Here is a 27,236-nt window from a genome sequence, read left to right as displayed (position 1 = left end):
AAAAAGTGATTTTATGTTGTTTTATCCCTAGAACTTAGCATTGTATGTCAGATAGGTGCTTAATAAATTCTTGTTGCTTGATTGATTGCTCTGAATATTTTGGTATATTTCAGATATCCTAGATCTTTCTTTTGGTGTTTTTCCTGTAATAGGATCCTTCTCCCTGACTTATTTTAATTTCCAACATCTACTTTGCATTGCTTCAAAGTGATATACGTGCTACTTCATTGCTCCCCCCAGACATGAAAAATATGATGATCACTGGAGGTATGACCCTCGTTTTGCTGGGAGCTTTGATGATGAACCAGAACCTCACAGAGATGCTTATGATGATGATAGGCGTAGTATCCACAGTGAACATTCTGCCCACAGTCTCCATAGCACCCACAGTCTACAGAGCCGCCAGAGCAGCTTCAGCTCACGTTCTCATCAAGTGAGTTTTGATTAAGATTTTGTGTTTTGATAGCTTCGTTACTCCTTAACTTAGCACATAAGCATTTGTTCCCACTGATGTAGCTTAACATTGAATGAACCTTTGATGTCTCTTTTCTGCTAAAACATTCCTATTTCTTATCACAATAAGTTTAATATTTCCAATTTTAGGCATTATTTACTATGTAGTCCTATATATAAAGTAACTAAGTTATAATGAATTGCCAAATTTAAGTCCTTTTAAAAAAATTTCATTCTGAAGTTAGCTACTGTTGAACAAATCTTGACTTTTCAGCAAGATTTTTGAACTGATTTGTATGTCTATATGTATATTTTTAAAGGACCTCACAGAAACAATATCAGTTTTGTTGAGAACAGTTATTATTATAGTTCCAGTAATTTATAACATTTCTAAGTATATGCTATTTTATAAAAGTAATACATAGTTGATCGCAAATTTTGTGACATCATACTTTTCTCCTCTTCTCTTTAAAACAAACAAAAAAATCCAACAGAGCCAGGTTTATAGAAACAATGATGTAACTGCTAATTCATATGAACGCCCGGCTGCACCAGCCTCACTTCCTGGAGATTATTCCTATGGTGTTTATGGTAATAATTTCAATGGTGCACAGGGTTTTACAGAGTATGGCTACCCTACAGAAACAGGATGGCCAACTTCAGAACAAGGTATGTCATAAACTTTGTCTTTTAGACCAGTGTACTACTCCCTTTGTATATATCTCTCCCTTCTACCACACTACTACCTTGCCATTTTGTTCAAACTTTTGGATTAATTAATATCTGGAATTTTTTATCTTAAAAAAAATCTGTATTTTGTGCTGCATTTAATTTCATCCCAGCTAAGCTTCCCTCACAAGAAGGAAATAGCTATCAAATAATAATAACTGCCTACCTTTCACTTTAGTTGAGGGTACATTACTACTTATGTCACTTAAAATTGAGGGTGTCAACTCTATTGTTTCTTTGCAGCTGTAGCATTTCTAAACATGAAGCACTGCTAAACTTCCTTTCCTAATACTTCACATTGGAGCTGATGTTTACTATGAAAAACATTAACAAAATAGTAAGATAATATCAGGGCACATTGTCTTCTTTATTTTTAAGATTATTTTATTCAAAAGAACTTGTTTCATTATTTGAGGCAATAATGATTTTTGATATTTTAGTTAGATTCTTTAACCATATGAAAAAATGGATTATGTATGTGAAAAATGGTATCTGTAGATTATGGAATTTTAAAATGACTGACCAGGAAAATACTTAGAAAGTTATATAAAATTTTTAAGAGATATCCTGTATGATTTCAGTAGTGAATTTTTTCTGTTCTCAGAAAAGAATCATTTAAAAATTTTTTTCAAAAGATGTACTTGAATATTATTTCATTTAAATAAGATCTTCTTTTAGAACTATTTGCCCATATTGTATTTGAAATTAAATTGGCCATGATCGTGCTTTATTCAGTGTCAATGACTTCAACTGTATGTTCACTCTAGAAATATAAAGTGTTCATCCATCCAGTTGAGAAATCATTAAAATAAATGCTTATCAAACCCATTTTTCTTTTTCTTTTCTTTAAAACAGTTCCATCAAGACCAACTACACCTGAGAAGTTTTCAGTGCCTCATGTCTGTGCAAGGTTTGGCCCTGGAGGCCATCTTATTAAAGTGCTTCCAAACTTGCCTTCTGAAGGACAGCCAGCTTTGGTTGAGATACACAGCATGGAGGTAACTACATGCATGAGAATTTGGTGTCTGCACATCATAGGAAAAATATAGCCAATGAATTATTGCCATGAAATAGGAAACTAGGGAAAATATATTTCCCTGCACCTTCAGTTTTTAGACTTTTATCTTCTGCTCTTTGTGCCTTTGCTATTAGAGATTGGTTTTAAGTATTTACAAATATGGGAGGTGGTACCAGATAGGACTTGTACTCTTCTTCCTTACCATTGTACTAAATAATGTAATGCTACTTTTAATTCTGTCACAGTTTTACATTGTGTCTAAAAGCAATAATGTATTACCTTCCTCACTAATAAAATGTGGAGGAAAAGATAGTATTTCCAATTTAATTAAAATATATTTTTAGTCAAAATGAATGTCATCTTTATTCAAAATATGCATTTCCACATCATATAGACAGCAGACTGATATCTACTTGATGTGTTTTGGTTTAGACTATGTTGCAGCATACTTCTGAACAGGAAGAAATGAGATCCTTCCCTGGACCTCTTGCTAAGTATGTATCTTAGTATTGTTTTTTCATAATGCCTCTATGTAATGGTAATTACTAAGCCTGGTCCCTCAGATTCTATTATTTCTGTTATGCTCAGTGACTTTTTATTGTTTTTTCTCAGAGATGATACCCATAAAGTGGATGTTATAAATTTTGCACAGAATAAAGCAACAGAATGTTTGCGGAATGAAAATCTAATTGATAAAGAATCTGCAAGCCTTCTTTGGGATTTTATTGTACTGTTATGCAGACAGAATGGGGTATGTATCTTTCTGTTAGCTTTTACTTTGAAAAGTGTTTAAAGAATTTTGAACCCTTGATCATTAGTTTATACATTGAATTGTTGTAACATAAAATAACAGCTTGTGAAAAGAGTGTTAAGGTGTGATGCTTATGGGATGAGGAATTCCTTTGGCTGCGTGGGGAAGGGGACTTGGGGAGGAGGGATATGAATAATTTAGACACATGATTTCAGCCTCTCATTTTGTAGGTGTTTCTGGCTGGCTCTAGACTGATAATGACTATGGACTAATGTGTCCTGACCTAAATTCATCTGAGTAGATCTTTAAGGAATCTTCACCTAACTAATTTGATATTGTTTTTTTTACTTACATTCCTTTTCATAAAATGCCTGTTTCATTTCTAGATATTGAGAGTCTCTCTCACTGCCTGGTGTCTCTCAAATGTGAGTCAGGCATTTTGGTCTGGCTGAGTAGCATTGGCTTCTTGAAACATCTTACAGTTCTCTTTTCTTCTCTCATGACCTCCACAGACTGTCGTGGGAACAGACATTGCAGAGCTCTTGCTACGAGATCACAAAACAGTATGGCTTCCCGGAAAGTCACCCAATGAGGCAAACCTGATTGATTTTACTAATGAGGCTGTGGAGCAGGTGGAGGAGGAGGAGTCTGGTGAAGCTCAGCTCTCATTTCTCACTGACAGTTTGATAACCACTATTGATAGTCTTGAAAAAGAGACAGAGAGGTTTAGAGAGCTTCTTCTTTATGGGCGTAGAAAGGTGAGCAGTTCCTTGATAATCCATTATGTTGCTAATTTCATTATCCTGGTAAGAAATGAAATATTTGGCATTCTGGAGTGCTGTATTACATGGTCAGTGGGTTTATATGTTGAATAGTTGTAAAGTAACAGCTTGTAAAGGCGGGGTCTAAGGTGTGATGCTTATGAGATGAGGGATGAATGAATGATATTCATGATGTTTATCAGTAGTATATAGTTCATCTAAGGGCAGCAAGTGATGAAGACTTATTTGTCTTGGAAACTCAGTCAGAGCTGAATTTTGGTTACCGGCTCAAGTTTTCCTTTGTATTACCACATCCTGGAACACTTTAGTAATAGATCTAGTATTTGATATATAATACTGTTAATGATTTACTTACACAGTTGATGTGAATGAATTCATCAGCTCTTTGTCTAGCAGAGTAGTGTCTGCTTCTGTTAAGAATATTTCTACTTAAAAAAAAAAAAAGAATATTTCTACTTCTAAGCCAGAAAGATTATCTTTGAGTCATGAATCATTTTCTAGAGTTATAGTTCATATATATTTGAGTGTGAGAGGGATATTCTGTGGAAAGAGGTGTTAGCCTTAATTGGAAGATTCAAAAGCGTGGGACTAGTCCCTTTTTTCGACCAAGAGTCCAAAGAAAATAGCTTAGGAATGCTGATAAAACTTCTCTCTTTAAAAGTAGGCCTTATTGCTAAGATGTTACATTCTTTATCCTAGGAAAAAAAGCATGTTTTTTTTTCAAGATTGAAGAGACTAATTGGAAACTTAAATTCTTGAAAGTAGTACATATTAGGGGTTTGTTTTTGTGATTCATCATTAAAGCATTCTATTTTAAATAATTTGCATGTAATGCATTAGAGTATGGTTATTTAAGTTTGTATGTTAATAAGTTGTAACATTTAGTATTATATAAGATAAAAATTTGCTTCTCTGCTGGCTTTTTTTTATTTGGGTTGCTTTAACTGTCAATAGGATGCTTTGGAATCTGCTATGAAACATGGCTTATGGGGACATGCTCTGTTACTCGCTAGTAAAATGGACAGCCGAACACATGCAAGAGTTATGACCAGGTAAGGGGTTTTAATTTGGGAGTGACTTCTCATGTACTTCTAGAATTAATTCACTATTCATTTAGCTCTTTTGAAGCAACAGGTTATGTTCGTGGAATGATGTGCTGATGGAAATTCTACTGGAGTTGTGCTATTCTTTCAGGGTTGTTGTTACTGCATTTATTTTTGGACGCTTTCAGTTAATTCTTACAGAAAACACTTTAGTGGATTCCTTAATTTCACCTCAGGATCCATGCTTGTCACATTTTTTTCCATCAAAATGTACTTTGTTGCTTCAGGCTAAATCTAATCCAGACCTTTCACTCTCCTTCTCTGCATATTCCAGCCAGCTGCCAAGACTTGTATATTCTATGTACGTAACATCTCTCACATCTGTTGTCTTCTCTCCACTGCCATCCTAGTTTAGGCTTCCATTACTTATTACCTACGCTATTGTTATGGTTGGATCAAATAGGACAGAGATTTGAGGCAGGAAGACTTTTTCACATCTCTCTCCTCTCTGATTTGTCATCCATGCAACTACTAAAAAGGCATTCCTAAAGTAAAGGTCTGACCATGGCATTTCTCAGTTGCCTCTAAGATAAAATTCATACAACTTTGGCATTTAAAGCCCATCACAGACTTAACTTCAGACTACCTTTTCAGGCTTATTAAACATTACTCTCTTTCATGCATTCTGTGTTCTAGCCCAGTTGGCTCACTTGCTGTTTCCTGATATACAACTTTCCATCTTCTGTCTCTCCATGCCTTTGTGTAGTTTGACCACCATCCTGCCCCCACCACCCCTCCTTTCCTATAGTATACTTCCTTCCAACATCTGCTTCCTAGAATCCCTAGCTCCCTTTAAAATGAGGCCTTTCCTGATTTCCACCCCTCCGGCTGTTTGTGTCTTCTTGAAATTATCTTGGATAGGGGCAGCTAGTTGGTGCAGTGGATAGAGCACTGGCGCTGGAGCCAGGAGGACCTGAGTTCAAATTCAGCCTCAGATACGTGACACTAGCTGTGTGACCCTAGGCAAGTCACTTAGCCCCAGTTGCCTCACCAAAAAAAAAAGAAAAAAGACATTATCTTGGATATACTTTGTATTTACTTCCATGTGTACTTAAATATGTTGGCCTTCGAGTAGAATGTAAGCCCCTTGAGAGCAGAAAGAGTTTTGTTTTTGTCTTTGTTTCCCCAACTTCCTAGCACAGTACCTGGCATATAATAGGCACTGAATAGATACTTGTTAGTTGACTGATTAATTGTGATCTCCCAGAAGCTAAGCTTGTATTGTATCTTTTTGTTTTTACGTAATTACAGGTTTGCCAACAGCCTTCCAATTAATGATCCCTTACAAACTGTTTACCAGCTCATGTCTGGAAGAATGCCTGCTGCATCCACAGTAAGTATTGACCCTCAGAAGAGGGAGCTGCACTCCAGACTCTTACCTGGTTTATTAGGAATTACTCATGGATTCACATTTTGCTGACCTAGATTGCTTTATTGTATTTACTAATACCGTTCTGTATAGAATTTAAAATAGCTTTCCTTTCCCATGTATTACAATGATTCTTCTATTTTTAGTGTTGTGGAGATGAGAAATGGGGAGATTGGAGGCCTCATCTTGCTATGGTTTTGTCCAACTTGAATAATAATATGGATGTAGAGTCAAGGACAATAGCCACCATGGGTGATACTCTTGGTAAGTTAGTTATTGAGGTTAAAAGTATAGCATTTGTCTAATGTAAACAAGTTGTTTTAAGTTTACTTAATGTTATCAGAAATATTTACAATAAAGTTTTGTTTATTTTGCTTCTGTAGATTTCAGGAACCTTGTAACTTTTTCCTCTTTTCAAAAATGATCAATAATAGCTGAGACTGCCTTTCTGTTTCTTTAGCTTCTAAAGGCCTCTTAGATGCTGCACACTTTTGCTATCTGATGGCCCAGATTGGATTTGGGGTTTATGCTAAGAAAACTACAAAACTTGTCCTAATTGGATCAAATCACAGGTAGGGAAGCAAATGATTATACTGTTCTGTTTTGTTTTGTTTTGTTTTGTTTTGAAGAAAAACTCTGACCTTTTGGTCAAAGCTTCAGATGGCAGTTTCTGGTTATTTTTCACTTAACGTTTGCTCTTTTAGTAAAATCAGAATCATTTTTTCATCAAATGACTTTTATATTTGTGCCAGTAAAAAAAAGTCTTCCCCTATATGTAGTAAAGTTCCAGGTGACTCACCTTAGGCATGTATTTGAGTCACATACTATTGTTGATCAGAAGTTCTTTCCTTTTTTCAAATTAATGTAATTATCCTTCTCTTAATAGTTTGCCATTTTTAAAATTTGCAACCAATGAAGCTATTCACAGAACAGAAGCTTATGAATATGCACAGTCACTGGGAACCCAGCCATGCTTCTTGCCTAATTTCCAGGTTAGAATTGATGATATATTTTTGAATCTACAATTTATGAATTTGAGTGATTAGAATTGAGGAAATTTTTTTGTGGTTAGTCTTTCCTTGTTTTTTAGTTAATGATTAAAATTTAAAAAAAAAACAATCTTTTCAAGGAAATTTTTGACATGAAATACTTAGAATCAATCAACAAGCATTGTATTAAACTTGTATTATGTGCCAGTCACTATGCTAGGTTCTTGCTTTTCCAAAGACAAAAATGAAATAACCTCTGTCTTCAAGGAGCTTATGTTCTATAGTGGGATATAACATGAACATATATCAGTATGTCCAAAATATATTTTTAATAAAACATACAGTGTCCCAAAAATCTTAGTGCAGTTTTAAGCTTTAATAGTTTAAAACTGCACTAAGGTATTAAAGCTGATGACTGTACTAAGACTTTTGGGACATCCTGCACAAGATAATTTTTTTGGAGTGGAAGCACTAGCATCTGTGGGGAGAAAAATAAAGGCCTCATATTGAAGATGGTGTTTGAATTGAATTTTGAAGGAAAACTAGGGATTCTGATGAGAGGCAGAGGGGAGAATGGAGTACTTTCCTTCATTGGGAACATGGAGATGAATGGCATAGCCAGACTTGTCTTTGAGGAATGTTATTTTGACCATTGAGTAGAAGGTAGATTGTCAGCATGAGAGATTTAAGCCATGGGTAGGAGACAGAAAATAATCCTACAGGAAAGCTTTCTCTTGTAAATTAGAAACAATTTGCTTTAAGGATATCAAAATTATTTGTATTTTGATCTTCAAAACCTTTTAGTTCCTAAAATGTCTAATTTCTCAAAGTTGGATCTGTTTATGAATCATGCCATGAAATCCCTTCATTCTGTACCATCACAGGAAATGTTGCATCAGAGTTTAAGTATGTTTAGGGGACACAATTTAAACTACAGCACAAGTAATTGTTGTTATAATGAGCTATGTTAGAACAGTCCCTACTCTTCTGGTTTGTTTCTAAGCTAAAGACTTAGTTTCCTGAATCTCAGTCACTTTTAAGTGAGTCATGACCATCTTTAGCATTATAAAATTCCAAAGCCAAAGGTTATTCTGAAGAAGAAACAAAAGCTAAAATATTAGAATGTCTTTTTTGGGGGGTGTGGGTTGTGGTACATGGGTATTGTCTGACTTTGTATTTGATATATCTCTGTAGGGAGGGAGGAATTTGAAAAGGATTATGCTTACTAGTGCCAGTGCACTAATGCCAGATATCTGCCTGCAACCATGCACCAATTCAGATATGATGAATTACTTTCTAGCATAGAGTAAACATGAACATTAGTGAGCAGTGGCCAGATAGTAATTGAAAGGCATATAATACATCCTTATTTGATTCCTTTAGGTATTCAAATTCATCTATGCTTGTCGACTGGCTGAAATGGGACTTGCTGCACAGGCCTTTCATTACTGTGAAGTCATTTCTAAAACCATTCTCAAACAACCGCGCCAGTATTCACCGGTGCTGATTAGCCAGCTCATTCAGGTACTTGTTGTCTTTACTGAGGCTTCTTCAGGTTGTCTGATTGCATAAAAATTATGATATGTTTAGAGAGATGAAATACTAACTTTTAAAAATTAAGCCTCCTTTTTATAATAACTGATTATTAAGCAAACATTAATAGCCATAAATTTTCTTCCCTTAATTATTTTAATATTCATCTGTTAATAAAGTGGTTCATATAATGGCTTGTGCTGATTCATATATTTATTGATGATCTTAGTTCACTGAAAATAGTGATGGCCTTTGTTCATCAGCACATTAAAAACTTAATTTATTGGAATGAAATATTATATAACTTTCATATGAAGTGTGGAACTTTAAAATGCATCTCTGCCCACCCAGTAGTTTTTGTTGTGTATAAATGTACTTGTGTTAGTGATATTTTAAAGCAGAACTACATATTTACTGTGTATTACTGGTAACTAATGTATAAAGATGAATTTAAGTTGAGCTTTTGAAATTAAGCAGGTGACGTGTTTGACTATGCATATTTGTTATGATAATTTTCTTTCTCTGATTTTTCCTGTGAGCTTTCTTTTTTTAATCAACAAGAGTAAGGTAGGAGGAAGAAAAAAATAAATACTTGTTAATCTTTTTGATTAAATTTAAATACATTTTTTTAAAAATTAGTCAAATTATAGGCCTGAAAGGGATGAAGTCTGGACCTGTGATTTCATTGGTATAGAGAAGGCCCTGGTGAGGAAAGAGTGCTAAGAGGTGACTTGCCCAGGGTCATTGATTCAGTGTATTTAAAAGGTGGGACATGAACTCAGGTTTTATTAGGTTCAGGGCTGGCTCTGTTTACTGTGCCATGCTGTAAACTAAGTTTAAATGAATAAGATTTCTGAAAGACCTGTTGAGTTCATTGAAAACTTTCAATAGTAGTGTTGAAGATGCAGTTGTTCTAGATTTTACTGTTTTGAAAAGTGATTTTAGTTTGGCAGATCTTACAATAGTAACAGCTGTTTATTTTTTCATGTTTTTCTAGATAGCCTCCCAGTTACGACTCTTTGATCCTCAAATAAAAGAGAAACCAGAACAGGAATCATTTATTGAACCTACTTGGTTAATACAGCTCCAGCAATTGAAGAGGCAGATAGAGGTATAGAATTCATTTTAATTATAAGACAGTTTGCTGATTTTATGTTTGAGAAAGTTGTTTCCTCATTTATTTACATCTTGGAGATTTCAGATGTAATTGTTTAATGATTTTGTTTGTAAGAATTTCTAATTAACAAAAACAGAAGCACTTTGGATTTTTTGTTACTTTTGTGAAGAAGAGAGAGTAAATAAGAAGCACTAATAATTAATATTTTATGCTCGATTCAGGTTGTTATAATGCAGATTATGCTTCCTGAAATTTTTACCTTCTTGAAAAATGGCTGAAATATTTCTCCTATAGGAGGGTGATATAATTTGGAATCAGGACAGAGCAACGCCACGTCAGTACCCAAGTACACCAAGCTCTGAACTGGAGCAATATGATGGCACAGGACATGGTCAAGAAATTGGCCCAGGAACTGACAACCCATTATTAGCATCATTGTTGCCTAATACAGAGCAGTCTAACCAAAACATTCGCCTTATGCCTTCAGGTGAGTGCTTTATATTCTCTGTTTGAGAAATAAATAATAGTATATGTAATAGGAATTTCTTAACAGAAATTGTTCTGAAAATGAAAGCTTTGAATTTTTCAAATTTTAATGCCAGGAAAACAAAGGGATAACAGGCAATTAAGGGAAAAGATGAACACAGTTACCGTCACTTTGAGGGAGCTATTTTGATCTTTTATGAATTGTTTCTGAATATATTATAACCGTTTTGCATGATGGCTTTTGTTTGCCTTGCATCTGATTATGTTATAGATTGAGTGCTATTCTTCACCACAATAAACCTGTAAAGTGGGGCATCTAGGTGGCACAGTGGATAGAGCCCCAGCCCTGTAATCAGGAGGACCAGAGTTCAAATCTGGCCTCAGACACATAACACTCACTAGCTGTGTGACTCTGGGCAAGTCACTTAACCCTGATTACCTCACAAAAAAAAATAAAATAAAATAAAAAACGAATTAACCTTTTGGGGCAGCTAGGTGGCACAGTGGATAAGCTCCATCCTTGGAGTCAGGAGGACCTGAGTTCAAATGTGGCCTCAGACACTTGACACGTACTAGCTGGGTGACCCTGGGCAAGTCACTTAACCTCAATTGCCTCACCAAAAAAAAATAAAAATAAAAAAACCTGTAAAGCAAACATTCTTCTTCTACTCTTCTACTAGCACCATTAAGGAGATCTACAATACATGTTACTTTAATTAAAAAACTCCTACCCTACCAATTTTCATCAATTTTCTTATTGCTTAATCACTAAATATCAAATTTCAAATCACTCATTTTAACACAAGTCTATAAGAAGGAAAGTTAGACATATTTGGTATGGAGTTTTGAATTGCCAGTTATTTGTTGCAAAGAAGATTAAAAGTAATTTACATTAGCACAGATATGCATAAAATTATTATACATTGATTAGTACATGTAGGGCTTTCTGCTCCTATAACATTGTAAGAAGCTGAAATGATACAACCTGCCTGCTGTTCAATAGTAGTTTTAGTGGAAATTATGTTGAAAAAATTTTAAGTACTTTCATAGTTCCCTTTGAAACCTTTACATATGGGTGGTCAGTACAGTTTTTGCTTCTTCCAAGAGAGTTGTATCTTCATTTATTTTGAGCCATGTAAGGTTGTACAGCTCGTTTACTTGTCACAGGTGCTCATTTTGTGATATTTCCTCTTGATATTCAATTTTTGACCAGGACCTTTTTTGATAACTTTTCTACTTACTCATTCTGTCTTACTCATCATTCATTTCTTCCAAAAATTAAACATTGATTATGCATTTACTTTGTGCAGTGCACTGTGGGAGTCCTTAGAGGAGATAAATAAGACGAGCCCTTTTTTTACTTTGTATTATGATTTTCTTAGCATTGTCAGTTGTGCTTGTTATCCATCATGGACATGTATTAAGGTCTTGGTTAGTTTCTTTTTCTGTCTCCATTGCTTCTGATATTTTAATGAGGAAATTTTACTGTAATTTGTGTTCATAACTACATCTTTTCCTTTGATCATTTTTATTTTGATAGATTTTTATTTTCTTGGTTTTCATTATCTCTTTTCTTTTGTGTTTGTTGTTGAGAGGAGCCTGGCTTTCTCTTATCCTATTGTTCTGACACTTTGAATCTGTCTCCATCCTTTCTTTACATCCCTCACTTCCCCCCCACCATTTATGTTTTTTTCCCTTCTCTATTTTTCCTCAAGTTCATTTCACTTTATGCCTTTTATTCATTCTTTTTCATTTTGGCATAGACCAAATATCTCATGTTAAAAATTTATTTTTAATGATAAACTTACCTCACAACAAAAACAAATAAACATTCAGAAAAGGGGTAATATAATCAAACCCCTAGCCTATAACAAGTCAGAACCAAAGAAATTAGCCAAACAGTAAGCAAAAAAAAAAATGCTTTTATTTTATGTTCCCTTCCTGGCCTTCAGTGATGTTCCTTTATCTTTCAGTTTTCCTTCTTTTGTTTTCTTTTCTTTAAAAAAAAGTAAGTAAAGTTGTAGTTAATATTGTATATATTGTTCTGGTTCAGTCATTTTACTACAGCTTTAGATAGATTTTAATCCCCCTAATTTTTAAAAAATTTGTTTTAATCAGCTAAGATTTACCTCCTTACCCTCCCATCCCAACTCCCACTTCCCCCCTCCTCCCTAAATTAAGAATATGAAGAAAAACAAAATCCATTGCAATCATGAATAGATTTGTGTTTAGTAGAAAATGCACTACTTTCCTGTTGTTAAGTTAAATTTTTTGCAATGCAAAATCTAGGATGTTTTTCTTCTTTTATTGTATAGCTCCTCAGACTATCCTTGAAAATTCAGGCAGTATGCCTGCCTCCTTCCAACAAGAAAAACCTGACAACGTACCCTTCTATCCAGTGCCTCCTGGACCTATTGGGCATACCCCTGTATATGGACCACTAGTGTCTGTACCTGGGTTTTCAGATCCATATGGTCCTGAGCATACAACTGTGTATCCAGGGCCTAATGTGTCACCAGGTGGGCAACCTCTCCAGTTGACAGATCAGCTGCCAGAAGAGTCTAGGAACCAGGACACAGGTTGGTCTGCTCAAGCAACTTGTGTTTAACTTAAGGGTTTGATTTTCTTTTTAAATGAGATGGCATGATGAAAACTTAGCAGATCGTTTAAAATTACTTGAATGTTAAACACTAGATACTTTAGTACTTCTCAGACATCTCTGATTTTATCAGTATGGAGATTTCCTCTGCTGATTCCAGTATGTACATTCATAAACGTAATATCCCCAACCCTTCCGTGCCTCAGTAGAGAGACCATCTTTATGAGTTGCTGTGGTCAAAAAGCAGATTCATCACGTGGTGGCCAAACATCCGTTCTTTTCAAACTAGCCAGTGCTCAGATGAAAGTCCATCCTTGCGTTTGGGAAGCCTTTCTAGCGTAGCAGGAATTGTCTGCTTTTATGTTCTTCAGTCTTAGCCTTCAAGAACCCAGGATCAGCTCTACCCTGAAAAGATATCAGAATAGTGCTCTTATGTAAAGTTTAAATCATAATGCAGAATATAAATAATAGTGAACATTTCTATGAAAGTAACTTTAGGATATCATCTTTTAGATGGAACTGATGAATTTCCGCTTGAGACTCATTATTAGAGGATCATCACTTTTGTCCTGAGGTCACAGTAAATGGTATCATGGATTTAAAAACTAAATCTTGTGTAGTTCCTGCCATTTCTGTGCCCTGATATGTGTTTGACTTATTTTTGTTTTGTTTTGTTTTGTTTTGTTTTTAAGTCAAAATTCAAATGCAGCATTAAAGTGAGTTGAAAATAGTTCAGGTAAAGCTTAAGTCTTGATTTTTGAAAGTACTCCATCAGATGGCTAAGTATGTTCCTAAAGTTGCATACTATATCACTGTTATTCATATTTGCTTTCATTAAATGTTCATCAATACTAAAACTCCAATATTTATCTTTTTAATCAATAGGAAGAGTGCCACAAGAATCATCCATTAGGAACTCTATTTCAGAACAAAGAGAAGAGGATTTTGGTGGGAAATTTGCCAATATGGTACTCAACCAACCTGTATTTCTTTATATAGTCACCTCTATGCCAATGATATTCACTGTTGATACTTCTTCCACTATATTTGGAAAGAAAAACAACTGCAGTTGAGAAAGGAGTTTGGTGTCAAATCAACTTTTAAATGCTTACATGAGGATGCAATCCTAAACTTTAGTTTTTTAAAAGGAACTCCTAATAAAATGATTAAAGTTATGGGAGAAAGATAAATTACCTTTAGGCTAATGCAAGTTGAGAAAGAGAAGAGAGGTAGACCTTTTCATATTGAGATGAAGGCAATTACCTTAACTAAGTAAAAGAATACTTAGATATATAAAATTGCTTATTTATGATTTATATTTACATATATGTGGATATTTATATAAATACTTATCATTATTACATAGCTTTTAGTATTTATACTCCTGCCTTCCCAGAGGCTCTGTTCAGAGTCCCTGAAATTTTCACTACATTTCCCATAATGTGATTTATTTTTTTTCCTTTTTTTATATAAATAGCATTTCATTTTTTTCCAATTACATATAAAGATAGTTTTCAGCATTCATTTTTTATAAGAGTTTAAGCTCTAGATTATTCTCCCTCCCCTCCCCTTCCCCAAGACAGCAAATAATCTGATATTGCTTATACCTGTGCAATCAGTGTTAAACATATTTCCACATTAGTCATGTTGTGAAAGAAGAAACCAGTCAAAAAGGAAAAAAACGTAGAAAAAAACAAAGAAAGTAAAAATAGAATGCTTTGGTCTGCATTCAGACTCCATCAGTTCTTTCTCTGGTTTTGGATAGCATTTTCCATCATGAGACTTTTGGAATTGTCTTGGATCATTGTGTTGCTGAGAAGAACCTAGTCATTTTTAGTTGATCATCGCACAGTGCTATTACTGTGTACAGTGCTCCCCTGGTTCTGCTCACTTCACTCGCATCAGTAATGTGGACTTATTTCTTAGAAATATATATTTTCAGTGTTTCACAACAAACTAGTCAAGAAGAGCAGCCAGAATTTCTTATATGAGCTGTTAATATAACATCTTCTTTAAGAAATGCCGTACTCATCTAAACAAACTTTGTAATACCAAACATTTTCACATCTTGATTTTGCTTTCACATATTAGAAATTATGCTGCCAACTCTTCTATTCAGTTTAATACAGGAAGGGTAATGCTATGGCTCGATTAAATACTCAAATTGTTTTATCTGTTTCCATTTAAATGCCATTTTTATACGTTTTAACAAGTAAAATCCATTTAAACTGTGAGCAAATATCATTTTCTGTATAATAGAAACACAAGACAAAAGAAACTTACCACTCCAAGTACTGCAAGGATATGTAGTAGTGTATGACGTGATAGTTGGAGGAAGTATTTTCTCTGCTTGATCTTAGGTGAAGGAGTTCATTATGAACATCATAACCAAAATAGGGTGTTGAGGGTAGGGAGAGAATAAAAAATAATCTGGAAGAGTTTGATAATACACAAACCAAATTGGAAGACACTGCATTTTAATTCAGTACCTTAATGTACCAATTTAGGGTGCCATTAAGACACTGCATTTTAATTCAGTACCTTAATGTACCAATTTAGGGTGCCATTAACATAAACCACAGAAAACACAAATACTTTGTGACAGTTTTTATATAATGTACAAATGCAGAATAAATTCAACGAACTTAGAGGACCAAATTTAAGTGCAGTTTCTTTGGTCACATATAAAACTTTATAAGGCTAAAACTTGCTAATTTTAAGAAAGCAAGCAAAATGCTGAAATAAGTTACTTTTGTTTCTCTTGTCAAAAAAAAATGCCTCGCTCTCCCTATGCAAGATGTTAATGAGCATTTAATACCTTTAGAAATATCGTTTGGGGATGATGGCTAAACTAATGGGGAGCGGGACACGGTTACCCAAGTTAAGAAATGTCCATAACAAATACCTTCCCTGGGTTTACAAACTTCATTGTTTTCACTTATTAAAAGTACAGTAAGCTCTATCTTAGTTTTAATTGTTATCAATTGATTTGATCCTACTTTTTTTAAACCAGACCTGTGATTTCATAGATGTAGGAACTCCTAGTGAGGGACTTTTTCTAAACCAATGGAGATTGTTACCATCTCTGCAAAAGCCAGAAACTCTGGCTGCTCTTCTTGGGCTTGGTTGTTGTGAAACACTGGAGAGAGCTGCCTCAGGCACAGAAAAGGGGTTAAAATGAACTTGTCCTTAGAAAAATTAAAAATGGGGATTTAAAGTCTAACTTAACAGAAACTTTTATTAAAATTGTTTAAAATCAGTACATAATTCACAAGTATAATAAATAGCATTTTCATTTCTGCAAGAATTGGAGAGTAAATGTATGCTTCTCATTGTGCATCAGAATTTATTTAAATGTTTACCCAAAAACTTTAATATTTGCAAAGAGACATTATTTAGTTGCTTACTAATAAGCATGTGCTCGCTTTATCTAACCAGGCGTCAGGACGAAGATCCAGAACTACCTCCCAGTCTTCAGCACACATGGTATAGTACATCTGTGCTGCTTTCACTATCTCATCTTTTTCTGTTTGAATCGTTTTGTTATTTTGCCATCTCAGTAATGTTTTTAAGGGTTCATACAGAAGTGATTTCTAATCTTTCTTTTAAGTTAATATGTAAAGTAGCATGGATATAAACCCTGTATTCACCGTGTTTGGGAATAGGAGTATTCCAGAAAGTGTCAGAACACTGAATCCTATAAAGGACGAGAGCGTTCTAATTCTGCTGGGCAGCAGCCTTCTCCCCCTTCAACTTTTGCTGCTGAAGTAAAGAGACCAACCAAAGAGGTCAAAAAAGAGCCCAAGGAACCTAAAAAGGTAAAAGCACATGATATCTCTAAGGGTGACTTTTAGAAAAAACAGTATCAACTCTAGTGTAAAGTCTTTGGTATGTGAAGATAAATAAGGAATTTGAGAGAATATTTTAAAATTTAGAATATGAAATCTGGCATTGTGGCACATGCTTATAAATCCTGCTCCTGGGAAAACTGAAGCTGTTGGAACAGTAGAGTTCGGGGGTTCTCTGCTGCAGTGTACTAATTCTGGGCATGAGCTGGAGTAGTAAGCTCCAGAAAGCTGGGGACCACCAAGTTGCCCAAGAAGGGATGAACTGGCCTAAGTCAGAAACTGGGCAGGTCAAAAGTTCCTGTGATGATCGATCAGGTTCATTAGTGGCCTCTGCACTTGCAGTCTCAGAGTCAGGGAGACTCAGTCTCACCTCATCTCCATTCTCCCTTCCAAAAAAAGAAAAAAGACTAAGGGACACATGGTTCTGTATTTTTGGCCCTGTTACTGGCTCTCTCTTCCTCATCTCCCTAACTTATAAAATAGGGTTATTCTTAGGAATGATATTCATAATACCTTCATTAGCTTATTGGTATTTTGAAGAAGAAAAGCATCACAAGCACTTGTTTTTATTTTGCCTTTTTTTTTAAATGTGTAGAGTGGTGAGTCTTGGTTTTCTCGTTGGCTACATGGGAAAAAGAAGACAGAAGCTTATCTGCCAGATGACACAAACAAATCAGTAAGTGTTTATATGACCAACTAATTTGCTTATATCTTTTTTAGTCCACAAATACATTTAAAACCAGGCTAAAGGGAAGTGTAGAAGTTTTAATAAAAATAAGAAATATATCAACAGTTGATATTAAGTATATGTGTAAAATGGAGGCAACTAGGGTTCACTGGGTCTTTAGTCAGAAAGATCTGAATTTTAATCCAGCCTCAGACACTTATTAGCTGTGTGACCCTGGGAAAGTCACTTAACCTCTGTTTACATTAATCCACTGGAGAAGGAAATGACAAACTACTCCTGTATCTTTGCCAAGAAAATCCCATGGACAGCATTAGTGTGATATGGTCCATGAGTTTTTTGACAAGGTCACAAAGAGTTGGACATGACTAAATAATAACAAAATAAGTATAAAATAATTTCAGTGATGTGGAATCCTCTAAGAGCAGTTCTGTCAGTTATGAAAATTAAAATGTCATAAATTAACCTCTTTATGCTGTTTTTTTAATTTTAAATCTTTACAGATTGTTTGGGATGGAAAGAAACAGCGCTGGGTGAATTTAGATGAGCCAGAAGAAGAGGTAAACATTTGCTTTAACTAGAAAAGAAGAGTCTTTTTTTCCTCTTTTAGTTTTTATTATTACCTTTTTGTATTTCCATATTTATTTCCCAATATGCCTTCCCTTCTCCTATAGAGCCTTTCTTTATGATAAAGAATATACTGGCTGTATGACCCTTGGCAAGTCACCTAACCCCAATTGCCTCACCAAAAAGCAATAAAAATTGAAAAAAAAAAAAAAGGTAAAGAATAGAAAAGAAAGAGGGGGACAAAAGTTCAAATCTAGCCTACGTGTTAACCAAATCTGACATTGTATGCATTGTTCCACACCCATAGTCACCCCTCTCTGCAAAGCAGGGAGGGAGGTGTATTCTTATATCCCTTGAGGACTTTTTCCATCTTTATACTTTAATGGAATTCGATTTGGTTTTCTTTACTGCTATTCTTGTCATTTATAGTCTTGTGGTCATTGTATATATTGGTCTCCCAGTTTTATTTCACTTTGCATCAATTCATATAAGTCTTTCTGTATTTCTCTGTATTTACCATGTTGATTATTTCTTGCAGTGAAGTAATATTCCATTACAGTCAGGTACCCTAGTTTGTTTAGCTATTCCCCAATAGATTAGCATCTACTTTATTTTCGATTCTTTCAACTACAAAAAAAAAAGTGCTGCTTTAGTTATTTTAGAGTATTTTTGAGAAGTTTCTTTTTATCATTTATTTCTTTGACAGTATATTTATAGCAGCGGGATATGGACATTTTAGTTACTTCCTTAGCTTAATTCCAGTTTGCTTTCCGGAATGATTGGACCACTTCTCAGCTGCACTAACAGTTCATCAGTGTGCCCATCTTTTGACAGCCTCTCAACATGGACTATTTCTATTTTTTTGGTCATTTTTATTAATTTGCTATGATACTTCAGAGTAGTTTTAATTTGCATTGATCTTTCTTTAGTGGTGTCAGACCAGTCTTTCATATGGTAATTAACAGTTGATACAGTTCTTGGGAGAACTGTTGGTTCATATCCTTTGATCATTTATTCATGGAAGAATGGCTTTTGGCATAATATATTTTCATTAGTTCTAGCAGAGATAATGTGCAAAGATTTTTTTCCTAAAGGACTGCTCACCTTACCCTAGTTGTGGTTTTGTTAATGCAGAAGCTTTTCCTTTTCATGTAATCAAAATTATCTTTTTAATTTTTTGGATTTCCTCCATCATACTTTTTTGGTTATTAATTCCCCCTCCTCTGGCCATAGCCATGAAAGGTACCTCATCTCTTTCTTTTCTAATACTTTGTACTATAGCCTTTAGTAATTCATGTCATTTTCTTATTTTGAGTTTTTTGTGGTATGTGGTGCAAGATGTTGAAGTAAACCTATTTCTTCCAAACTCTTTTCCCATTGGGAAAAGGCTTTGTAAGAACAAAAAAGAGCTTGTTTTCTAGCTATATTTGGAAATTTTATCTTCATCTCTAGAAACTCACTAACTGCAATGTTCAGTTTTTATCAGATTGTATTTTAGTTTGTTCCTGAAGTAAGCTATTTTTTTTTCTTTGCAGAACAAACCACCGCCTCCACCTCCAACAGCATTTCCTAAGTTTTCTCAGGTTGCTGCTCCTCCAGGTCCTGGTGGCTCCCCCAATACCTCTGTTAACATGTTTTCCAGAAAAGCAGGTAACAGTGTCAAACTGGAATAAAGAACACAAATTTTATTCATTAAACAAATGTTTTGAATCTAAGAACTGTGAAACATGATTGGCAAATTAAATGGTTTTTCACCTCATTTTAAAAGTATTTTAAAAGACTTTTAAATGTGTGTGAGTGTCTGTGTGTGTGTGTGTGCGTGCGTGTGTGTGTGTGTGTGTGTGTGTGTGTGTGTGTGTGTGTGTGTGTGTGTGTGTAGAAAAACCCAATTCCTTTAGTATATGTAGGATCTTAGAATCTTAGAATCTAGAGCTGGCAGAGAGCTTAGAGATTGTATTGTCCAGCTCCCTCATGTACAGGTCAGAAAACTCAGGCCAAGACTGGGGCATAGATCCTTTGGCTCCAAGTTGTTTGTGAATTGTCAGATACTATACTTTCCTGGCTTGGGTGCAGAGAAATTTAAAATTAATAGAAAATGTGAAGGAATAAAAACTTAAGTATCTGGGATATATAATTTCATTGATTTGAATATTGCACTGAACCAACTCCTCAGTCCTCTGTATCTTAGTAAATTATCTTCCCTATGTGACGAAAAATCTGTGACCTTGCAGTCAGCCTACCGGCTTCGTCTCTCGGAGCATAGCTAGTTTGGTACTTGGCCAGCAGATGCACCATCTGTGAGCAGCTACAAATCAAAGTTTATAAAACTTGGTAGAACTTGCCAGAATTTGCATTGCTCTGGCCTCTGGAAACCTTATTTCTAGAATTAGGATCACCTCTGTGAAACAATGAGGCATCAGAATAGGACGCGAGAAAATAATGTAGATAGAAAGCAGTGGGACAGTCTTTTTACCATCCGTTTTCCCCCCAGAAAGAAAAACTAGACAAAAAGTATACATAGTATCTAAAGTGAGGTACACATGAGTATACAAAATATTAAAGGTACTGCATGCAACTTTAAAATTCATTCTTGTCATTTCTTCCGTAACAGTTTGAATTTTTGATATTCAAAAAATGCCTGATTATGTTGGAATTAATTAGGATTCCTTTCTTCACAGCAGAAACAAGAGCTCGTTATGTTGATGTTTTAAACCCAAGTGGAACAAAACAAAGTGCACCTGTTCCTGCACCCTCAGATTTATTTGCTCCACTAGCACCACTTCCTATTCCTTCAAACTTGTTTGTACCAAATTCAGGTATGCCAGGTAATACCCCCATGAAAGCCTTGCCCTTAACCACAAACCTTATTTCTAAATTCTGATTTTTTGTTTCTTGCCCCAAGGATAACAGGGAGAAGAGTTAAATCCTCTGTTGCTTCTCTGTAAAGAGCTTTGATAAAGATTTTAAAGTTTTAAAAAATTAAAAAGCCAGGGTCTCGTCTACACATTTGATAGTTGTAATCGCTTTCAGAATGATCCCACCATTGGAAGGAACATCATGAATTTTTTTAAGTGATTATAACTTAATTTACCTAAGAGATTTTAGTTTGAATGATGGCAAAATGGTTCTCTCTCTCTCTCTCTCTCTCTTTCTCTCTCTCTCTTTCTCTTTTTAAACCTAATGCAGAGGAGCAGCCTTTGGAAAACAGTGGCCTAGAGGGGCAGACACCAGATGCATACCAACCTGATCCAGAGCCTGCTACTGAACCACAGGTAAATAGTGGGGTAGAAAAATATTTACAGTTAACTTTAGGAAATGAATGTTTTGCTGAGCTCTTGAAAAATTCAGTTATACTTAAGGTTGTCTTTTCTCATTTAACATAAACGTGAGAATAGAAAGGTTGGAAATTGTGTGCTTGTGTTTCATAATTTAGTGATTTTACCCTAGTGAGTTATAATAAGTAAAGGAAATTCACTTAAAATTCTATTCTAAAATGGATAATTTTCTGTTAATAGTACCAATAAAACAAAGGTAGTTTTGACCTTAGGAACCTATTAGAAAAAAAATTATTTCTATGAGTAGGAGAAAATTCATTCTACATCCATTGCTGTTCTGTCTGATACCAAGGATTTGAACATCATTTAATCTGAACACCCATGACCTTTTTTTAATTCTTTCTGATTAGTTGTTAAACTCTGCCACATTGCTACCTGGTTCAGAAAACTCATCTTCGAATATGGATGGTCGCCAATCAGGAGAGGTAGGATATTCCCTCTCCCTCCCCCCCCCCCAAAAATGGAACTGTAATGATATCTCAAAGTCTTTTGTATTGGTTTGAGTTTTTGAAATAGGATGTTTAGTGAGCTTTGTCTTCAATATATATATTTTTGATTTATGAAGTACAAATTAAAGGCTAAAAAACAAAGAATTAAATGCAAAAAAAAATATCAAGTATGTTAATTTTTCTGTTAGGAACACTTTTTTCTATTTTAAATGGGTCTTTAAATGTTCCAAAATGAAGAGTTTTAAAGTTTAGGTTTTAGTTATTTTCTCCTTCTTCATCCTAGCATGTAATAATTCTTTTAATCTCTTAAGTAAGTGCTGCTGTAAAGGGGAGAAGCTGGCTTAATTAAGTTAAATGAATTCCTTCCTCCCCAAACTAATTATTATCAACTCTAATTTATTTCTTACTAAATAAAATTACTTATTTAAAAGTGAATTTTAAACTAACTGGCTTTTTAAAATTTGATATCTGGTTGACTCTAATGGCAAAATAAAACTTTTTGAAAATAAAATTTATGGCTTGGGGCAGTGACATGCATGATGATTTTTTTATTTGTGTGTGTTTTGTGTGTGTTCTTGCTATTTTGTAGCTTTCGCGCTGTAGTTCAATGAGTTCATTATCACGTGAAGTAAGCCAGCATTTTAATCAGGTACATGTGGCTGGCAGTTTTCAGTTAACATGGAAGCTTTTATTTTTGGTTTCATTCCATTTCCCCCCTTTTTTTGTGGAGGGGAGAAGGTTTGGTGGGTAGGGGTCTGGATGTGTTCACTTTCTAACATTTGTCATCCTATTATTTTACTAAATGTAAGTTAACTAAGGATGCAGTGTTCCTTGCTGAATTTGGTCTTAAGGGTTTTAATTTTTGATATACTGATACAAAAAAGAGAAAACTTATTTTAAAATATTCATTGTTTAGGAGCATATTATTTGGGTTCATTTTCTTAATGTCTAAATTTAGTGAAATGTTTCACTTTACCAATGTGAGGTATGATTCAGAAGGCTCAAAACAAGGTGCTACACTTTGGAAATCAAGTTAGATTCTGTGATTGAGGACATGAAGATGTGTTTGTAGCAAAAGAGGGGAGTAACAATAATAACCCTATGACCATCCTTTTTAGGCAGTAAAGGAATGCTTCATCTTTATGTGTATCATAGACTTAAGTTTTGTTTATGTTGGGGCCACTAGAAAAGTTAGTCATGGCTTTTTATATTTATATTAAAATGGTGTTGTTATTGGACCCTTTTAATGTCTTGTATAACATAAGCTCTACTAGCTGCTACAGAGTACTAATTTAATAACACTGTATTGGTGCTGGGCTCTCCTAATTTGTGCATGCTTTGGTTCAAAGCTTTTTTGATTATGCATGCTGCAGTATGTTTTTACCATTTTCGGTGGGCCATTAAATAACCCCAGAGTTGCAAGAAATGCCTAAGATCTGTTGTTTCCATGTGAGATTGTAATCATTTCTCCCTAAAAATTACATATATTTTTGAAATGATAGCTGTATTCTACAAATGAGTAAAGTAAATTTTATTGTTTAATATGGTGTTAATGAAGTGGATTATTCATGGTTTACAGCCTCCCAATCTGCCATCATCAGGAGGAGCTACAGTGGGAACAGTACCATTTTATAATCCTTCTCAATTTGCACAAGTAGGTGATATAATTTTCTTCTTCACTGTTGTTTATGATATATATGTTTAATGATTCTTCCCCTCCCGTACTTCATTCTCTCTGCCACTGTCCCCCAAAGCGTCACCAGTAAAAATTCTTGGAGCAACTTATCTGTTCTTCATCTTTTTCTTACTTTTTGGCATAACTCTGCTTTCACTACCTAGATCTAGAGGCAGCTAGGTATGATAGAGTAAAGTGCCAGACCTGGTGTTAGAAAGACCTGAGGTCAAATGTAGCTTCAGACACTTATTAACTGTGTAACTCTGTTACTTAGCAAGTACTTCACTTCTGTATGTATCAGTTTTCTCAGTTATAAAATGGAAATAATAATAGCAGCTGTTTCCCAGGATTGTGGGCAGCTAGGTGGCATAGTGGATAGAACCCTGGGCTTAGACTCAGGAAGACTCATCTTCATGAGTTCAAATCCATCCTCAGACACTTATTAGCTGTGTAAGCTTGGGTAAGTCACTTAACCCTGTTAGCTTTAGTTTCCTCATCTGTAAAATGGGCTGGAGATGGAAATGGCAAACCACTCCAGTATCTTTGCCAAGAAAACCCCAAATGGGGTCATGATCAATCAGACATGACTGAAACAACTCAACAACAACAACCCAGGGTTGTTGTGAGGACCAAATAAGAACGTTTATAAAGTGCTTAGCACAGTGCCTGGTGTATAGTAAATACTTAATAAATCCTCCTTCCCTTCCTCCATTTTTCCCTCCCTTCTTCCCTCTCCCTTCTTCTTTACTATTTTTAAACTTCCTTTTCTTTTTATATACAGAGCCTTACCTTGATAGCATATCATTTATTTTTGTTAAATTTGCAACAGATTTGGTTGCAGGACATGCTCTCTCTATTCCTCCCCCATCATCAGATTATTAAAACTTAATTGTTTTTTACTGTTAGGCAATCAAACCTAAAGCTTTTGAAAGAGAAAATTCAACTATTGTAAAGGAAATGAAATTTTAAAATTAGATGACTTTTTCTAATTTAACATTGAACAATCAGTTCAGCAAGTTAATCTTGTTTAGTTAAGTCTTTAATTTAAATTAGGTTCAATAAATATCTTAACTTTTCAATCATTCCCTCTAAATCTCCATCAGTATTTTTTGGTAACTTTTACTGTGTACTGCTATATTGCTTTCCAAAAATATTCCACAAGTTTGTAATTTCATGAGCAATGATTCAATATTCCTTGTTTCCCTACATCCGCTCCTGGAGGCTGGATTTTGTTGCTTTTAATTATTTTTGCCATTTTGTCAAGTCCCAAGTTGGTATCTCCAAGTAGTTTTAATTTGCACTTCTTTGATTATTAGTGAGGTTGAACATCTTTTCTAGTAATTGTTAACAATTTGAGTTTCCTCTTTTGAAAAATGTTCTCTTTATATCTTTTGACCATAGAAATGCACTTAAATTTAAACTTTTTCTAGTAGACATCAGGTACCTTATAAATTTTCAAAATTCCAACAATTAAACTAGTTACAGTGGTTATATAGTAAAGAATCTCTATTCACTTAGAAAAATATACTTGTTTTTCTTTGGGTTGTAATGGCCTATTTAATTTTTATCAACATGCCTCCATTCTCTCTTTCCCCGCCCCCCACCCAGCCCCATAAGCTATGTAGTTATATATTACAAGAAAACTTCTTACTTCTCCATGTAATTGAGACAGTAAAGTCTGTGACTTAATGCAATTTATTTCATTTCAGCCATCTGCCATCACTGGAAGCTCCAGGCTGGGAAGAATTGGTCAGAGGAAGTATCCAACACTGAAGTAGACTGTTTTGTCTTTTGAATTAGTTATTGGAACACTTGAAATTCTTCTGATATACTGATAATTCAGATTTATTGCACATGGTAGAGCTACTCTGTTCTGAAATTGACATAGCAGTAATTTAATACTGATTTTTCTTCTGGTTTCCTTTTCTTGCAGTCCATGTGTGAATTATGGTCAAAAATAATTCCACATTTTCTTTAAGATCCTCGTTGGAAAGGCTGAATCTATGAAGCTTTAGAGGGAAATAGTTGATGTCTGTTACTCATACCAACTTCAGATCTGCAACCAAAGGCAGTTCCCTCATCATAATTTTGGAACCTAGTAGAGTGATTTAAGAATGCAAAGTTAGTTTTTGCCCTAGTTACAGAAGTGCATTTCCTTTCCTGTAGCAAGTATGTTTTCATTTTTACTTAACTCTCTGTGGCCTTACTAGGACCATGACTAATTTTAATGCACATAAAGTTACAGTGATGTTTGTCTATATATGAAGGGTGTTCAGTTATTAAGAGAGCATCAGCAAAAGAACGTGTATTTTAAGCTATGACTGGCGCATACCGATCTTGGGGGCCACAGCTGATCCAAATTAACCATTGTGAAATGAAAACTGTGACTGTAATAAATTTGGTTTGGATTTTACCTAGTATGTATGTAGCTTGTGTTTAGGCTCATTGTAAAAGAAATTGTATAGTAAAAAAGCTCTTGTATAATAGTCAGTGCCGTACTCTTCTGAGGAGTGATTTTTTTTTTTACAGTGCAATATGGTTAAGTTGCTTTTTTTTCTCTCATACTATTGGCACAGTTTCATTCCAATGGTCACATCTTGAAAATGGTTAAACAATAGAATACTGTCTGAAATCCTGGAATCTGTTATTACTGCCCCCAAAACAGTTTCCATATTAAGGTCTTAAGTAGCTTATATGTTGAATATCAGTCATGCTAAACTGCAAATATAGACCTCTACCTAATGAACTTGAAAATCTTTTAGGTTTAATTTAGAATATTTTCAATACTATTCATACTGGTTAAGTCTGAAGAGGCCCAATGAGAGAGAAGATTTAATATTTATAAAATCAATAGGTCATACTTTCTTTAGGTTTTGCTGGGGGAAGATGAATAATTTGTTACTTTGGTATTTGAACTTCTAAGAGTAGAAATGATGTAAATGTGGAATTAGCACTGGTCCTTCCTTTTTATCTAGCTAACATTTGGATTAAATGGGAGAGAGAAACTTAAATTCCAAAATGTTTTGCAGGGTTGTACAATTAAATGTAGAATTCATTTATTTCAACTTATAAAAAGGCAAGTCCTGGTGGAAATAGTCTTTTGTTTAATGGTCCATAATCTTAACTCCTGGACTTTCTCATCAGCAGTCAATGTGATTTTTTTTGGTCTTCAAAACTTTGTTTGGATCGTTGGCTTCCTACAGTTCAGCCCTGCTGCTGATTGTTCTTTCCGCGTAGACTGCCAAACACCTTTTAATTCAAGAAGGCTTCCTCTGATCTGGGAGCTGCTATTTTTCCTAAAAGTGTTAGATTTGACACTGTAAATTCTTAAATAAAATATTTTGCGCTCTGGAGCACTTTCATATTTTACTTTGCTTGTCGTTATTGGTAACAAACTAAATTAAGTGAAATGATTATCCTGGCATAGATGGGTTTTCCATGTCAACGTATAAAAAGTCTTGACCACATCCAAATTTTTAAAGAGTAGACCTTCATTACAATCTATGGGGTATTACCAAAGTAGGAATTACATTTTGCCATTCATTAGAGATACATAGTAAAACACATTTGAATCCTGTGAAAAAACACAGGCTACATATAACATGTTTTAACTGGAGGTAAAGAAAAAGCAAGGGATCACTTGACTCCTGAAATTCCCTGGTCAGTTTGAACTACTACGCACTGAAGTAAAACACAAAGTGTTTAGGCAGCTAGGTGGCCTAAGCTAGAGCACTAGACTTGTAATCAG

At 34.7% G+C, this 27,236-nt stretch overlaps 1 protein-coding gene across 6 annotated transcripts in view; it reads left to right on the top strand.

Annotated features, from left to right (window-relative positions):
• Window positions 1-26,857, top strand: part of SEC16A (SEC16 homolog A, endoplasmic reticulum export factor) — a 48,657-nt gene extending 21,800 nt beyond the window's left edge. For 2 of the 6 annotated variants that reach the window (XM_027869338.1, XM_027869343.1), the window contains 27 exons: window positions 241-433; window positions 948-1,122; window positions 2,038-2,180; window positions 2,633-2,694; window positions 2,813-2,951; window positions 3,464-3,709; window positions 4,688-4,785; window positions 6,088-6,169; window positions 6,352-6,469; window positions 6,666-6,777; window positions 7,092-7,197; window positions 8,578-8,718; window positions 9,725-9,838; window positions 10,139-10,331; window positions 12,646-12,909; window positions 13,815-13,897; window positions 16,368-16,415; window positions 16,595-16,747; window positions 17,373-17,453; window positions 17,966-18,022; window positions 19,565-19,679; window positions 20,708-20,854; window positions 21,216-21,301; window positions 21,715-21,789; window positions 22,403-22,462; window positions 23,393-23,467; window positions 25,198-26,857. In XM_027869338.1, the coding sequence (XP_027725139.1) occupies window positions 241-433; window positions 948-1,122; window positions 2,038-2,180; window positions 2,633-2,694; window positions 2,813-2,951; window positions 3,464-3,709; window positions 4,688-4,785; window positions 6,088-6,169; window positions 6,352-6,469; window positions 6,666-6,777; window positions 7,092-7,197; window positions 8,578-8,718; window positions 9,725-9,838; window positions 10,139-10,331; window positions 12,646-12,909; window positions 13,815-13,897; window positions 16,368-16,415; window positions 16,595-16,747; window positions 17,373-17,453; window positions 17,966-18,022; window positions 19,565-19,679; window positions 20,708-20,854; window positions 21,216-21,301; window positions 21,715-21,789; window positions 22,403-22,462; window positions 23,393-23,467; window positions 25,198-25,266 (3,235 nt within the window). In that variant the 3' untranslated portion in view covers window positions 25,267-26,857. The remainder of the gene's footprint in view (window positions 1-240; window positions 434-947; window positions 1,123-2,037; window positions 2,181-2,632; window positions 2,695-2,812; window positions 2,952-3,463; window positions 3,710-4,687; window positions 4,786-6,087; window positions 6,170-6,351; window positions 6,470-6,665; window positions 6,778-7,091; window positions 7,198-8,577; window positions 8,719-9,724; window positions 9,839-10,138; window positions 10,332-12,645; window positions 12,910-13,814; window positions 13,898-16,367; window positions 16,416-16,594; window positions 16,748-17,372; window positions 17,454-17,965; window positions 18,023-19,564; window positions 19,680-20,707; window positions 20,855-21,215; window positions 21,302-21,714; window positions 21,790-22,402; window positions 22,463-23,392; window positions 23,468-25,197) is intronic. The other 4 variants (XM_027869339.1, XM_027869340.1, XM_027869341.1 and 1 more) reach the window with 4 other exon arrangements.
• Window positions 26,858-27,236: the final 379 nt, after the last annotated feature.

Source organism: Vombatus ursinus, unplaced genomic scaffold, assembly GCF_900497805.2.
Source record: "Vombatus ursinus unplaced genomic scaffold, bare-nosed wombat genome assembly UNPS02014793.1, whole genome shotgun sequence".
In the NCBI taxonomy this organism is placed as follows: Eukaryota; Metazoa; Chordata; class Mammalia; order Diprotodontia; family Vombatidae; genus Vombatus; species Vombatus ursinus.
Note: the sequence above shows the minus strand (reverse complement) of the source record. Positions and strands in the feature narration are given on the sequence as shown.